Here is a 17,032-nt window from a genome sequence, read left to right as displayed (position 1 = left end):
CTCGATCTAATGTAAATAAGCGTAAATCTAAATAAACGTAAATCTAACTAAAAATAATCCTAAATCTAATTTAACGTAAGTCTACATCTAACCTAATCTTTAACGTCTTTTGGGATAGTTTCCTACGACGTTAAAACTCTCTTCTTCTTGTGTGTGTGTGTGTGTGTGTGTGTGGGTAAACCTAAATAAACCTAAGTCTAATCTAATATAACATAAATCTAAATCTAACGTAAATTATGTTATATTAAAAACAAAGAACTAAACTAACAGGGATTATAAGAACCTTAAAACTGATTTAACACATAATTTTTCACATAACTCGGCAAGAGTTGGCATTCTCATCACTGAAGATGTGAGAGTTAACTTCCGACGGTGACGCTGCCTCATCTCCATCCACATCTGACGACAGCAATTGGCCCTTTAGACCGTTCTTGCTCTTGGTACTAACTTTGAAGTTGCTGTTGAATGACTAGAGGTTGTCTAGATGGTCATTGTGTCGGGGATATAGTGACTCTTGCCGCCCTGAAGATCCACCTTCTTCCCTATCTTCTGAAGACATTTCACCAGTACTTTTGGATCGACGGAGCCCACCATGAGTGAAGGCAGCAATACCCTATATTCCATTGAGGGCTTTCTTCACCCGCTTCATGCAGGCATCGCAGTCTATGGAGACCTAAATCTAATCTAATATAACGTAAATCTAAATCTAGCGTAAATAAACGTAAATCTAGTTAAAAATAAACCTAAATCTAATTTAATGTAAGTCTACATATAACCTAATCTTTAACGTCTTTTAAGATAGTTTTCTACGACGTTATAACTCTATTCTTCTTGTGTGTGTGCGCGTGTGTGGATGTGTGTGCCAATAAAAAGAGATAAATGGTATAACCTTTCTATCACCCATGCCAAGTATGATAGATTGATTATGCCATTTCCCTCTTGAATAATAGGTCTTGAGTTCAACTCCTCGTCGGCTAGATCTTTAGTTCTTTTAATTTTAATTAGTTTCCTACGACGTTAAATTAGTTTCTCTCTCTTTCTCTCTCAATGTGTGTGCGTTTTTTTGGATCGTATGCATGTTTTCTCTCTCTTTTCCTCTCTCAATGTGTGCGTTTTTTGTTTATGCATGTTCTCTCTCTCTTTTCCTCTCTCAATGCGTGCGTTTTTTGTTTATGCATGCTCTCTCTCTCTTTTTCTCTCTCAATGTGTGTGTGCATTCTTTGTTTATGTATGTGTGTGTGCGTTTTTGTTTTTGTTTGTACTCTCTCTCTCTCTCTCTCTCTCTCTCTCTCTCTCAAAAACACTATGTGTGTGTGTATGTGTGTGTGTGAGAGAGAGAAAGAGGGGAAGGGAACATGAGAATGAGGAGAGGGAAGGAGCACACCTGGCTCTCCTTCCTCTCCTCGTGTGTGTGTGTGTGTGTGTGTGTGGGGAGAAGAAAAAGAGAGAGAGAGAGAGAGAGGGAGAGAGAAAGAGGGGAAGGGAACATGAGAATGAGGAGAGGGAAGGAGCATACCTGGCTCTCCTTCCTCTCCTCGTGTGTGTGTGTGTGGAGAAGAGAGAGAGAGAGAGAGAGAGAGAGAGAGAGAGAGAGAGAGAGGGAGAGCGTTACCTGCTCCTTGCTTGAGGGCGCCGAAAAACTCAGATCTAAGATCTGAGTTTTTGGGCGCGCTCGGTTATTTTTGTTAGCCCAGCCGGCGTCGCTATGAGCGTCGCAAATTTACAAAGAAATTTGCGACGCTCATAGCGACGCCGGGAATTTTTCTTTTGAGCGTCGCTGTGTGAGCGTCGCTAATATGAATAGCCTCTTGTAGTGTATTTTGAGACATTGTTCACTGATGATGTATGCACTATTGCGGTTTTACTTGCCCGTGAGCAGATCTGGCATCACACTCGACATCGTTGTACAGACACTATGGCAGAGATCTTGTTGGCACCCTTCACACTTGCAGAGCTCCATGCTGCTATAGAGAGTCTTGATCCATCCTCCTGTCTAGGAGAGGATGGCCTCACTAGAGCTTTCTTTTTGACATATTGGGTTGTATTGCATATACCACTGCTTCGCGGTTGTCAGGACATCTTTGTATCAGGATATATGTATCCGGATCTTTGTTCAGGTCTCATATCTCTTATTCCGAAGGGGGGTGACACCACTCAGCTCTGACATTGGAGACCTATTACCCTACTCCCTTCGGTCTATAAGATATTAGCATTACTGATCAGCCATCGCTTGCGGCCGTTCTTACCAGATATTACTCATACTTCTCAGACAGGCTTTGTCATGGATCGATGCATCCTGGATAATATCTTCACTTTTTATGAGCAGTAGAGTGGGCCATATCATCTTCTGAACCTCTCGCTTTTTTCATCCTCGACTTCGAGAAAGCATACGATCGTGTTGAGTGGGACTTTCTCGAAGGATCTTTAGCCAGGATGGGTTTCCCTTCGAGATGGATCTCAGGCATTTCCGCTCTCTTCAGGACTGCCAGTAGTGCTATTACTATTGGTGGCCGTGTCAGTCGCAGTTTTGAGCATTCTCGATCTGTCCGTCAGGGATGTCCTTTAGCAGCATATCTGTATCTATTTGTAGGAGAGACTATGTCCGACTTTCTTCGTGCTCAGAGTCATGCATTTCGTGGCTTGACCATGCCAGTACCTACAAATCCAGACCTTATCGATCAGGAGTTTGCTGATGACACTATGCTCATGTTGTGCTATTTGCTAGCTGCTCTTGACGCCATGCGGGAGGCCCTAGAGGTTTTTTGCATTGCCAGTGGTGCACGCATTAACTGGCATAAATCCTATGGGTTACTGGTTGGCAGTGATGACTTACCTACTTGGGGGGTAGCTGATGGTTTCACATGGCTGCAGCCGAGTCAGACATGCAGATATCTAGGATTTCAGGTTGGATTTAATGTTTCCTCACAGCAGCAGTTTGCACCCGTACTACAGTCTATTCGCAGGAAGCTATGCCATTGGTCTTCACGTCATCTGTCATTGGCTGGCCGTGCATTGGTCGCCAACCAAGTCATTCTAGCTACAGTATGGTATACGGCCTCTTGTTGGATGTTACATTCTAATGTGATAGCTCAGCTCCGCCGACTAGTGCGGAACTTTTTATGGAGTGGCACAAATGGGACTACTGATACTCGTGCTCGAGTTCGCTGGTCCACGATTATTCGTCCTAGGTCAGAGGGAGGCCTTGGCATTATTGATCCAGAGTTACAGAGCCGCGTCCTTCTTACCAAGCTTATTGTTTGGGGTCTTTTTCCCGGCCAAGAACCTTGGAAGATGCTTCTTTAGGCCGCTCTTTGCACAATGACTCCACGACTCGGCACTAGAGATGGTCATACTTGGCATACAGGGTATCGTTTTCTCTTTACGGATGCCCCCTTGTTCACCACCACCCTCTCACCCTTCATCCGATCGCTCCTTCATATTTGGGTTTCCATGCGACGGGCTATCATACGATCACCTCCCTCTTGTCGTGAGGAGATTGAGCGCTAGCCTCTCATTTGGAATGCTGCAGTTCTTGATTCTTCGGTTAATCCACCCCGTCAGCTTGGAGAGAGTACTCACATTGATTGGGCTGCTTGGGACACTGGCCCTGCTACCTCTATGCGGTTGTTTCATGAGACACGTATGCCGGATGCAGATTTTGTGGCAGAACATTATGACATTGGTCGCGGGGTGACAGACAAACTGCTTGAGATTGATTCCGCCGTTCCTTCACAGTGGGATGTAGTCATGCGAGGCACGGTTCAGATGCCTCCCCATTGTGGCTGGGAAGGCCTCTTTGCTCAGAGCACTCTCTTATTAGTCCGTTTAGACACCATGCTGTTCACAGTTGATACTGACTACTCTCAGGGGATTCATGCTAGATTGACATATGATGCCACCTCTCTGCACCTTGTCTTCCCCGGCGCTCGATGGGAGGCCATCCGAGTAGTTGGCTCCTGCGGGAAGCATCGTTGTGTTGACCCCGTTTCGCTTCCGCTGATGCTGCACTTTGGAGGCTTTGGGTGTGGGAGGGTCGTGCCCTATCTCAGCTTTATTGGGACCCAGGAGAGTGGCATTGGCCTCACTCTGACCCCACCGGTGCACCTATATTCTTCTTTGAGTACACTGTCAGGATTGGAAGGTTAGCATTGATGGACATCAACTAGAGCAGCCCAGTCGTATGCGTTTCTGGTTACATTCAGGCCTCTCCCATGCCTATCTGCAGCAGTTTTGGTCCGCCATATGGGATTTACATGCAGCTCGTCGTATTTCTTTTTTCATGTGGATGATTGCACATGCGGGACTTCTAGTTGGGACTTGGCTAGCTACTATGGGTCATGATCCGTTATGTACTCGTTGTCCTTTGCGACTACTTGAGTCACCTGCACACTGTCTTTGGTCATGCTCAGCTTCCCATGTAGTGTGGCTTGGAGTTTGCTTTCTACTTAGCAGAGCAGGTGTTCAGCATGGATTTCTTACTTGGGGATCTGTCTCATGGTTGATGCCGATGCCTGGCCCACATCTTTTCTAGGAGGGCTCAGACACAGATCCAGCCTTTATGCTCACCTCGACTGGTTATCTGCGAGGGACTTTGGCTATGCTACCACAGATTGCTTGGCAGGGGGATTCTAAGACACGTGATGAAGTTTTTTCAGTCATCACTAGTATTACACTATGGAATGTTTGGAGAGCTCGTTGTCTCCACATTCTAAGTGCGGCTCCACAACTCATTCAGGATACCCTCACTACCATTTGGCTAGACATCATTCACACCCTAATTTGGTAGTGGGATTCTTCCTCAGGTACATCTCGAGCAGCCGAGCTCGCCGATTGGACTTCCTTCGGCGTTGGGCCCGATCTCCACTCTTCTTCATACTTACAGGTGGCCAGATTACGTGGCATTATGCCCCTCCTCGGTGGTTTCTCCTCCACTCATCACACCGACCACCATGAGATTGTTCTAGTTTGAGTTGTCACTATAGTGGCTCTCCTCCGTATATTTAGCTTGTACACCCCACGTGATAGGCTATTTTGGCATCCGCCGGGGATTATATTCTACTCAGTAATATACAGCCCTGACTTACTAATATACAGTAAAAGAGAGAGAGAGAGAGAGAGAGAGAGAGAGAAGGAGAGAATTTTAATGTCGTAGGAAACTATCCCCGACGAGGAGAGTTGAACTCACGACCTGTTATTCAAGAGAAAGAGTGTGTGTGTTACTCTGTGCGCATGTATATATTGCACTAAGAACCAACTGCTTGGTGTTATTGTCTATCTCACTCTCTCTCTATAGCTCACATGTTGTAGATTTAGCATGGTGATGATAGTAGGCTGCTTCGGGTACTCGATAGGTGGGGATGAGTGCGAGGTGATTAGGATGAGCACCATTGCATCCAAGGCCTGATGTGATGACATCCACATAGCACCGCCTCTGGCGGTGCTGCCGAAGGTGGCAGCCGTTATACTAGTCTATATTAAAAAGACAAAGGTGGCCTTCCACGTGGTTGGAAATGCAGCCACGGCCTTTCTCCTTCCCTATTTCCAATGGCAGATGCGGGCACGCATTTTCACTCTCCTCTCTGCTTCCCAATTCAAGGCCCTCGAGCCGCTGGCTTCTATCATTTGTGTTCGTATGCAAATCCATCCTCTCTCTCTCTCTCTCTCTCTCTCTCTCTCTCTCTCTCTCTCTCTCTCTCTCTCTCTCTCTCTCTCTCTCTTATCAATGTTGAAAACCGGCAGACAGGGCAGCATTGAGCGATGGCGCTACACAGATCCGCTGCAACAAACCCTGACAGAACTTCCCCATGATAACTCTCTCTCTCTCTCTCTCTCTCTCTCTCTCTCTCTCTCTCTCTCTCTCTGTGGCGTGAAACCTTGCGTTGTGGGCGAGTAATATAAGGCCATTGAGCTGGGGAAGCCCTATCGTTGGCGGTATATCTCTCTCTTCCTTCTAGTTTGTCATGATGTGGTGCAGACGAGTGAGCTATTGCATGATGTGAGCCGCATTCGGCGTTGTGGCCGCTTGCTTGGTAGTCGTTTTGAGACTTTTTGGTCACCTAGATGGGAGGGCGGAGAGGAGAATGGTGGAGTCTTGGCAGCCTGCCAAGACTCCACAGGCCGACGGGCACAATGGCTGACTTTGCAATTTCAGGGTGAGCTTATTGGGATGCTTAACCTGTATGCTCCAAATCAAGCCTCAGCTCCGGCTGATTTTTGGACACAGGTATGTGATGCTTTGCTAGAGGTTGAGCATTGGGGACTTCAATATGATTGAGAATCCCTCCCACAGTGGGAAGTAGTCAGACTATTGTTCATGGCAACGAGTTGGCACCTTGGGAGCGTGACATTACGGATTGCAGATCTATGGCATCATGAGGCTTTTGGTCATTTTCAGGGTAGTCTAGCCTTCTCGAGCTCGCATCGTTGTCAGGACGGATCCAATCTCTCTCAGATCGATTGTTTCTATGTAGGGGATTGGCTGGGGGACGAGGAGGCTCTATTGGTATTCTGGCTGGATCCTCTTTCTCAGATCATGTGTCACTTGTTCTAGTGCTTGAGGACCAGGAAGCCCCAGTAGCTAGACAATAGCTTCGCCTTCCAGAGCATGTATTGTTGGATGAGGGGTTCAAAGGCCATTGAGAGGATTTGGAAGGCTGCTATGGAGACAGGGGGATGCAGCCTCTCAATGCGCAGCTGGTCTATCGAAGCTTCGCACATTCTTGCATGAGACGGTGTTTGCCCGCTTGTGTGAGCTTTGAGAGCACGAGAGACGGCTGCAGCGCAACCTCGCAGCCATGCAGAGCAGCTCCAGGAGAGATAGTCCAATTTTGCTTTTCTCGAGAGACAGATGAGCCAGGCATGGCAGGAGATAGGGGGAGGAAGAGGAGAGGCAACATGATTTTTTATTTCATCGACATGCCTCGCAGTGGACTCAACTGGGTGATCGGGTGATGAGGGAGTTTTTTGCGATTACGAGGCATGAGATGGTGTTCGCTCGCTTGCGTGAGCTTTGAGGTCACGAGAGATGGCTGCAGCGCAACCTTGTGGCCCTGCAGCAGCTCCAGGAGAGACAGCCCAAGTGTGCTTGGCTCGAGGGACAGATGAGCCAAGCACGACAGGAGATAGGGAGGCAGAGAGAGACAACGATCTGGGCGTACTAGCCAACAGACCTCAATTGTGTCTGTATAACGCGATCAACTGTACAAACATTAATTTTCTGGAGGAGGAGCAATTCTATTAGATGAGCAATTTAGCATGGACGTCGTTATTGGATTGTGGTTTTACAAAGTAAATGCTTTTCCAATCTTTATTTTTTGATTTTGATTTGCAATGTTAATAGAGGTAATTTTTCTTCTTGAGCTCTAATTCTATAATGTTCGATTGCTTGAGGACTCGATCGATGTCAATGTGGGACTTGTCTGTTGTGGGAAGTTACGAAGGATATTCACAAGGATGGTCTTGTTTCTAGTGTGTTTCTAGTCCTTGGGTCTCTGTCCTTAAAACAAGTTATCAAATCAACCCACCAATGGTCATCAAGACAATCAGTGACTTCTTGTAATCATTTAGTTTTTCATTACAACATGAAACATGAGAATTTTTTGAAGTCAATACTTCACAAAATACGAGCTCAGGAGCAACACAAGTTTGTTTTTGCACATAGAGGTTGACTATTTGTTAGTTCTTCGTTAGGAAGCTTGCTTGAACCCATGTAATGCTTTTTAACGTATCCATTATAGGCATGTGCTTGGAGAGCACCATCTGCTTTAAATTTTAACACAAAAAAATTGCATTTATAAAAATGATGGTTGATGCATAATCTCCTTCTTCTTAGCATGCTCATCTTTACCGTATACGTGTCCTCTTTCAGAATTAGATCCATTGCTATTTGAATTGACTTCTTACGACGAGAAGAATATTGTGAAGGTTGCTGAAGTACAGATGGTGAAATGATTGTGTTTATCTAATAAAATTTTAGTGTAAATGCAACTCTACTTTCCATTATCTTTTTAACAAAAATATGAAAATCCATGTTGGGTAGTTTTAAATTTGACACCAAAATTGTTGAATTTCATGCTTCTTTTAACAAGTTTTTATGTTCAAGGTGCACTCTGAATTTGTTAACTATTTATTTGCTTTGTCCACAGGCAATCACAATGCACCTAGAGATGGATTATATGACTACCTTACCTAACCCGAACTTTGTTAAGTATCCCTCGAAGGGATCGGATAACTACATAGCTTTCAAAACATATCCCGGTTGATGCGGTCAATCCAGGAGTCCTTCGAATAGAGGACTTGCGAGAGGCTGTTATTCTGTAAAGTATTTTGAATGAGAACTTTTTTGTTGTTGTATATGTAACAATTATAATCTATCTATTGGATTCTTTGCAGAAGTCCACAACAATTCAGATGAAAAGAAAGGTAATACCTTCATTGGTCTATCTATTGATTGCATATGTAGTATCTATGTATATGTGAATTTATAATTTACATGTCAAAATAATGAGTGCATCTATGATCCATTCTATGTGGTCTTCATATAGTATGACATGCCAACCAAGGATTAAAGGGGGCAATCGAATTCTTTCTCCAACAGGAAAAAACCTGAAGAATTATCATGCAGTCTATTTGACACTCAATTTAAACAAAAGTACGGCCTATCATTGTCGTGCATTGAAGTAATAGTACGAATCCAAGTAGCGCATGCCCTTTAATCCTTGGCTGACATATCATACTATATAAAGATCACATAAAATAGGTTATAGATGCACTCATCATCTTGACATGCAAATTATAAATTCACATATACATAAAATCTATATATGCAATCAATAGATAGACCAATGAAGGCATTACCTTTCGTTTCATCAGAATTGATCTGGACTTCTGCAAAGAATCCAATAGATAGATTATAAATGTTACATATACAACAACAGAAAAGTTCTCATGCAAAATACTCTACAGAATAAAAGCCTCTCGCAAGTCCTCTAGTCGAAAGACCCCTGGACTGACCGCGTTAACCGGGATATATGTCTCGAAAGCTATGTAGTTATCCGACCTCTTCGGGAGATACCTAACCAAGTCCGGGTTAGGTAAGATAGTCATATAATCCATCTCTACGTGCATTGTGATTGTTTGTGGACGAAGCAAATAAATAGTTAACAAATTCAGAGTGACATCTTGAACATAAAGACTTGTTAAAAGAAGCATAAAATTCAATGATTTTGGTGTCAAATTTAAAACTACCCAACATGGCTTCCATATCTTTGTTAAAAAAGATAATGGAAAGTAGATTTGCATTTACACTAAAAGTTTATTAGATAAACACAAACATTTCACCATCTATACTTCAGCAACCTTCACAATATTCTCATCGTGAGAAGTTAATTCAAATAGAAATGGCTCTAATTTTGAAGGAGGATACACGTACACGGTAAAGATGAGCATGCTAGCAAGAAGGGGATTACGCACAAACCACGCATTTTTGAAAAATGCAAATTTTTGGTGTTAAAATTTAAAACAGATGGTTCTCTCTAAGTACATGCCTATAATGGTTGGATACGTTAAAAAGCATTACATGGGTTTAAGCAAACTTCCCAACGAAGAACTATAGTCACCCTCTTTGTGTAAAGGCGCACTTGTGTTGCTCCTAAGCTCGTATTTTATGAAGAATTGACTTTAAACAATTCCCATGTTTCATATTGTAATGAAAACTGTAATGATAACAAAGAGTCATTGATTGTCTTGATGACCATTGGTAGGTTGATTTGACAACTTCTTTTTAAGTGCAGAGACCCAAGGACACTTATTTTTTGCAAACATGGGCAACGCTAAGCATGCTGTCTACTATGTGTACGCACTAGAAACAAGCCCATCCTTGTGAATATCCTTCGTAACTTCCCACAACAGTCAAGTTCCACATTGGCCTCGATCGAGTCCTCAAGCAATCGAGCATTACAAAATTAGAGCTCAAGAAGAAAAATTACCTCTATTAACATTGCAAATCAAAATCGAAAAATGAAGAATGAAAAAATAGTTTTACTTTGAAAAACCACAATCCAATAACAACGTCCATGCTAAATTTTCCGGTTCTGTCAACATCCAATTGAATTGCTCATCCTCGAGAAAATTAATGTGCATAAAAGCACTCCAACATGCAACAACACCTATAGAGTAAAACTCCTCAAGTTTCATCTACTTCCCAGTGGACTTACCTAGGCAATCTCTCCTAATGCGACATTCATTGCACGCCTTTCGTCTATGATGCCATACGCTCCAAATTGACCATCTATTTATGTTGCTTGCATTTCACATCTTCTAGATGCAGTGGTCCAAAATCTATCCTCTTGACTTTATATTCGCACCAGCTCCTTCTACGGGAGTCACTATTGAATAGAAAGATAGGTGGAATAAGCATGGTTGAGACACCTCAACTCCATCTCTTTTGTTTCAAGACCCTTATACCATCACTTGGAGTTGCTCAATGTAATGCTTCATCTACGTTAGATTGTTTGGATAAGAGTCTCCATACAAGCGTGCTACCAACCGTAGATTGCTTCTACGCCAATGACCACATCTGTGACTTGGGTGGATCTATTTGCATTCTGACACGGACTACTTTTTCCGACTATGCGCCAATGATTCTCACTCTAAGAGACAGACAGAGAAGGGGGAGTACGATGCTACGCATCCCTGAGGGGGTCTTGTTGGAAATAGAGCTTAGAGAGCGGGTGGTGGCACTTCTAGAATAGTAGGCTCCCATGTAGAAGGCCCCTCTGAAGAGCCAATAAAGCGCTCATCGAAGACAACATCACGGCTCACCAAGGTGGTCTTGGTAACCAGAACATAAAGGCGAAATCCATTGGACTCCTGGAAATAGCCGACAAAGATTGTCTTCTTCGACTTAGGATCCAACTTCGTCGCTTCTCCTTTGGCACATGCACTTAAGGTGCATACCTAAACACAGGAGGTGTGCCATAGAGGGGTTGCACCCATGGTAAGCCTGAAAGGGAGTCATAGAGGGTATTGTTGCAGTTGGTGATCTATTTTGGAGATAGACCGCTGTCTAGCCAAAAACTCCGAGCAAAGGAAGCATGCTCAAGCATCATATGAGCCATCTCGATGATCGTCTGGTTCTTCCGCTTGACCACTCCATTTTGAGACAAAGTGTAAGGAGTCGTCATTTGCGCTGGATGCCCTCTGACTTACAAAACTGCGTAAACTCCCTGGCAGTGAACTCAGCTCCGTTGTCTGAGCGAAGAGTCACAACTTTGAGATCCTTCTCCTTCTTCACCATAGTCTTGCAATCCCTGAGTCAGATAAGCACTTCGACTTGAGTTTAAGGAAATAGAGCTAAGTGTATCTGGTAAGTCATCCACAAGCACGAGCAGATACAAAGCTTCGTTGAAGGAAGGAGTGCCTTGAGGGCCACAATTATCTGTCTGAACAAGTGCAAGTGGCTTTGTAGCTCAGGTTTTGTCCGGCTTAAAAAAGGCGTCATGGTGTTGCTTGCCTAACTGACAAGTGTCGCAAACACTCGAAGGAGAGCGAAGCTTGGGAAGCCCCTCAACTAGAGACTCACTGGATGTACAAAGCTCCGTTGAAGGAAGGAGTGCCTTGAGGGCCACAATTATCTATCTGAACAAGTGCAAGTGGCTTTGTAGCTCAGGTTTTGCGCGGCTTCGAAAAGGCGTCACGATGCTGCTTGCCTAACTGACAAGTGTTATAAACACTCGAAGGAGGACGAAGGTTGGGAAGCCCCTTAACTAGAGACTCCCTAGATGTCTGCTGCATGTAGGAATAGTTCATGAGGCCATATATAGCATACCACAAAGAGGAGGATACTGCACCATATGGTTGTGAGCTTGAAGAGGACGCTGTCTCAGTCGCCAATCGCCAGCACGATGTCAGTCGCAGAGTCGGAGATAGTAACGTTACCTCCTCCAAAGAGTACATGTGCCCCCCTTGGAATCAAGTGAAGCCACTGATAGAAGGTTGAGGGCTAAGACTTGTAAATAGAGAGCCTCCAAAGTACTGTAATGGGGATCGGTCAAACAACGAAAGATGGGTATTTGGCATGTACCTAAGATTGGAACCGTACGGGAATCACCAAGTGTGATGGACTGATCCTGTAAAGCTATGAGAGAGTTGAACCAGTCCCTCATAGGAGTCAGGTAGCACCACTGTCCACAATCCACACTCCTAAATTGAGAGGACGTAATTGCCGCACCGTTAGCTGCAATAAGTGAGATCCCCTCTATAATCTTTGCAATTGTCACTGCCGTGCAAGTCGTGTTCTCCTTAGCTTTCTCAACCTCGTACCTTTTCTTCCTCTGACACTCTGTCTGCTTGTGCCCTTTTTTCTTGGGATATTGGCAATCGATGCCTTTGTTTTTCTTCTTCTTGTTCTTCTCTGCTGAAGAGGATTCGCCCGGATCAGAAGTTTGGGCCTTCTTTCCCTTGTCATGTGCCTTGCCCTTAGCCAACAATGCGCCATCTCCGCCTATAGCTCCTTCCCGAAACACGGAGTGACTCTCAATCTGCATAAGCTCGTAAAGAACCTCTTTCCAGGTAGGGGGTTGGGCGAGGCGGGAGCGAATGAGACCTTGGTAATAAGAGTCAAAACGTGGAGGGAGTTTGAAGAGCAACTGCTTGGCCATGCCCCATGTGGTCCATCACGTCCAAAGGCAACAAGGTCGTCTCAGATCTCCCCCATCTTGGGAGTTAACCCCACGAAGGAGTTGAATTGAGTGTACTCCAGAAGGTAAAGCTCTTGCTCTAGCCGAAGAGTCCTGACAACACATTTTTCCTCAAATAAGTCCGGAATGTGCTGCCAAAGCGATGAGAATGCTCGTTCGCTCGTACGTTCTATGGAACCGTGTCAGAAAGGTTCAGAAGGAGAAATGTGTACACTCGCTATTATATTGACCCAAGCATCAACATCAGCCTATATAACAGACCTCGGGCTTGAAGGCCTTGGTAGGATCCGTAGGCCAGTTCCATAGTCCATTATAGGTAATGAGTGTTTTGATCTTCATCTTCTAAACATTGTAGTTGGAGTTGTCTAGTTTGGATATCTCTGAGAAGACCGCAAATCTATAAGCCGCTTGACCGTCCATGTCTTTGTGTTACTCCATGCGGAAGCGTAACGATCACCGGATGGTGTCCTAACAAGCGAAGGATGATTCTACCACACTAGGAACAAAAGTCCACCCTGCAATCCACCCAAGAAAAAATTGCCAAGACAAGGTAGTTCTCGTACGTCGAGTGGAACATCTTGTTCCATTCAGTTTGTCTTGTACCATTCCGTACGACTAGTACATTCCGTTCGGCAATTTTTTTGGCGACTGTTTCTAGCCGTTGACCCTTTTGATTGTTAACCATTCACTGTTGAACACACCGTTTTAAGTAGTTTTGGGGCCCAAATTTAGGGGTTTATGCGCGTTTGCCAAGGCAAGAGCCTTCTGAACAGGAACCGGATTAGCTAATTGCTAATCCCCTACAGGTACGCATAGTTCCATCGTGAAAGATTGCGAGTTTGGAGAGTTTTCTCGCGTGAATGCTCGTCCAATCCACAGTGGAACTGTCTCATTGCGTGCCGGAGCCCTTGGGACACACGTAGGCGTGTTCGCTCCGCTGAAAATGATCCGAAATAGGGAATTACAGCCTGCTGTGTTTTTCTACAGGTTTAGAGTTTCGCACCTAAACTGCAAGGGAACACCAGGGGAGCCTCGTGAGAGCCTTGGGATGTGTGTACAGGCTTTTGGGCACCCGGCAGTGAAAAACAAAGAATTATAGCACGCTGAATTTCTGTGACAGCTTACCAGAAAGCTTCTAGATAGCGAGGGAATCCGTCTTAGACAAGTACTTTTGACCTACAGGGGTTTTTGCGCCATTATGTTGCCAAAATCAAGTCAGAAACCTACGTTTTCAGCCCTCGCCAGGTTTAGACAGCTTTGTGAAAGCTTGTACTAAGTTAGCTTTGTGAAAGCTTGTACTAAGTGGTCGGATCGTCTACCTTAAATTGAATAAAGAAATACCGAAAGGGGCGCCAGTCTTTGGGGCCTACAGGGTGTCGGTCTCGTGTGCGCAGTGATAGGTAATTGAAATAGTACCACCCTCTACGTTGTACAGGCCGGTTATAACCACTCTATGCCGAGGTGCTGAAATTGCTGCAGTAGCATTGAAATCAGCGTGCTCTTGCGCCACCAATCAATACAGGAGTGTTGCAGAAGTCGGTTTTAAGTATCCCTTGTGTATCTTAACTGTCTAGTGGCTGAAAACAGAGAAAAAACAGCAAGCAACTAATGTCGAAAACAATGTCGATAGAACAATGTATACTAGTGAAAGGCACGAGGGGTCTAGGAGATGATGGACGGGGCCACCGAGAAAGACGAGACCTGTGTTCCTTACCTCTAAATCTGAAAAACTCAGCCCAAACCTGAAAACTCAGCAAGAGTCTAAGAACTCAAGCTACCACAAAAGAGGTTAATGCCCTGACGGAAAAATCAGGCAATGAGGAGGGTAGGGGATGGAGAGAGATTACTGAAAAACGCAGCCAATGAGCCTTTGCACTATTAAAAACGCAACCACCTGTGAACTCTAAGCAAAGAGGAACAAAAGTTATTCCCTATAAACGCTAGAAGGCCAGAAAAATGCTAGAGTTGACTGCCCAAAAAACATTTAAGGGGCTGAAAACGCTGCTGTGGATACAATTCTTTGTGAGGAAACGTTGCAAGAGGACCTGTGCTAGCATTGGGATGCTCAATTGCTAACGTTTAGATGCTCCCCTGCTTCTGGTCATGAAACCATGTGAGAGTGGCGATGGAAAGATATATATATATATATATATATATATATAGAGAGAGAGAGAGAGAGAGAGAGAGAGAGAGAGAGAGAGAGAGTGTCAATACTGGAGACGGTGGCTTGGCCATACTATACAGTATGTATACAACTCTGCAATATACAATGGGGTGCCCCCTGGAGCTCTATATATAGGCCCCCAAGGGGTGGGTCAGGCAAACATCCCATGACCCCCTCATAAAATCCCATGACCTCAGTATGGGGATAAATGACATAATTGGGGCGCCCAAACAAGATCTAGGGGTGGGTCAGGCAAACATCCCATGACCCCCTCATAAAATCCCATGACCTCAGTATGGGGATAAATGACATAATTGGGGCGCCCAAACAAGATCTGGGACGCTGGACAAAATATGACCAGTGATAACTACAATCAGATGGATGGCCAACACGGGGAGAACTAGCCGTACAATAGAAGTGAGAGTAGCAAGAGATGTAACTCTAACAAGTGGACCATAGACTTAGCCCTGGAGGGCCTGCGGATGCAAGATGAGGAGTTCTCCTATCAAGAGGGTGACAGATGTGATCGCACACTCCTATAGATATTCTGTTGCTTCAAGAGCACCGTTTGAGTGAAAGCAAGCAACAACCAACCATTAGGATTCAGAGCTCGCCACCACTTCATTGATTCTAAGAATTTGAAGAGATAAACAAACTTGAAAGCAAATACTCAAAACTGATTGAAAAGGCTAATGCTCACCTCATTTAGAGTCTTGCCCACCCTAGATAATACCTCCTCGAGGCTCTCCACATTGAGCACAACAGTCAATATCTAGGAAACCAATTAGATTACCAAGCATATTAGATTATATAAAGAGGAGGTGTATAACCATATAATTTTTAAAAAATGTGTATGCAAATTTTTTTACACTACCTGACCTATCACAAACGTAGTAAACCCGTCCAAATGAGAGACGTAGAATCTACCATGGTATTTATGACCATGATAGAAGTCCCTAAGCAGACGTGTCGCATGAAACTGACATCCTTGCGAAAAATATACATGTATCAATAGAGAGAAAAAAAAAATCCAATAAAAAAAAGACAATATCAAAAACTTACCTAGAACATGTACAAACTCACGTTTACGGTCTCTACGAAAAGCCTATAGGACCCCCTTATAAGAACTTTTGTTATTTTCTTCTTTCATTGTAGACCACTCTTGATATCTCACGCGTCGCCTCGAGTGTAATGCTTTCCCTATTCAATGATACAATTAGTTTTAAAGTGTTAGAGAGTGCAACAGAAAGGAAATGACTTTGACACAAACACACGCACAAGCACAAAAGCAAACACAACCACAAGAGCAGGATCTGGAACCGACACAAATATTAACTCCCAACATGCAAAGCACATCTTTAGAAAGTGCATTGGTAGGCAAACATGGAGAGTAAAAATGCTAGTGCACAATGGGAGGGGAGGGGAGGGGAGGGGAGAGAGAGAGAGAGAGAGAGAGAGAGAGAGAGAGAGAGCACCAAGAGGATGCGATGAGAGAGAGCACACACAAGCCCATGCACAGTCATGCACATGCAAAAGAATACGGTTGCAGGCTACTACGATGGGGATTGCTTATGAATCACAGCCAGGATTGAGAACCTCGTATGTGTAGACTGAGGGCCTTAAGGGCTCGCATGTATGTGGGCAAGGGCTGGCATGTGTGTTTAGGAGGTTCAAGTTGTCAAGTAGGCTGCTTGTTGACTTTCCAGTTGGCCTCTCTCTCTCTCTCTCTCTCTCTCTCTCTCTCTCTCTCTCAAAAACACAAGTTGTATACTGAGTATAGAACACCCATTGAGCGCCAATTTTGGCCTACTCCTAGAACATACAAGTTGTAGGGAAACGGAATGGAACTATGCCCGTCGGCTCAAGGGGGAAGTGTGAGCTATGGAGAATAAACCAGTGTGGTGGAGAGAACTCTCATCTGAAGTTCGCGTCAATAAATCAATAAATCAAAAGAAAAGCTGCAATCTCGTTGAACGCTTGATGCAGGCCTACTGTTGGTCCTGAACACAACTGGAATCTGCATTGGAGTCGTCCCACGCAGAGCAAAGAGTGTGTTAGATCGAACCAAATCAATGTCGATATCTCCTGAGGAGTGACCGGAGCCGCATTAAGAACATGAAGACAACGAGCCTTATAGAGGTTTCACAGTGTGATACTAATCACCACACAA

General features: G+C 44.4%; 1 protein-coding gene across 1 annotated transcript in view; it reads right to left on the bottom strand.

Moving 5' to 3' along the window:
- LOC147445894 (uncharacterized) overlaps window positions 1-16,218 on the bottom strand; it is a 42,579-nt gene extending 26,361 nt beyond the window's left edge. The window contains exons 1-4 of the mRNA XM_086524648.1: window positions 16,141-16,218; window positions 15,925-15,967; window positions 15,737-15,849; window positions 15,563-15,634 (exon numbers count right to left, since the gene is read on the bottom strand). Of these exons, the coding sequence (XP_086380774.1) occupies window positions 15,563-15,634; window positions 15,737-15,849; window positions 15,925-15,967; window positions 16,141-16,218 (306 nt within the window). The remainder of the gene's footprint in view (window positions 1-15,562; window positions 15,635-15,736; window positions 15,850-15,924; window positions 15,968-16,140) is intronic.
- Window positions 16,219-17,032: the final 814 nt, after the last annotated feature.

Source organism: Adiantum capillus-veneris, chromosome 12 (assembly GCF_014529385.1).
Source record: "Adiantum capillus-veneris isolate H3 chromosome 12, ASM1452938v2, whole genome shotgun sequence".
NCBI lineage: Eukaryota > Viridiplantae > Streptophyta > Polypodiopsida > Polypodiales > Pteridaceae > Adiantum > Adiantum capillus-veneris.
This window is presented reverse-complemented; position numbering and strand designations above follow the sequence as displayed.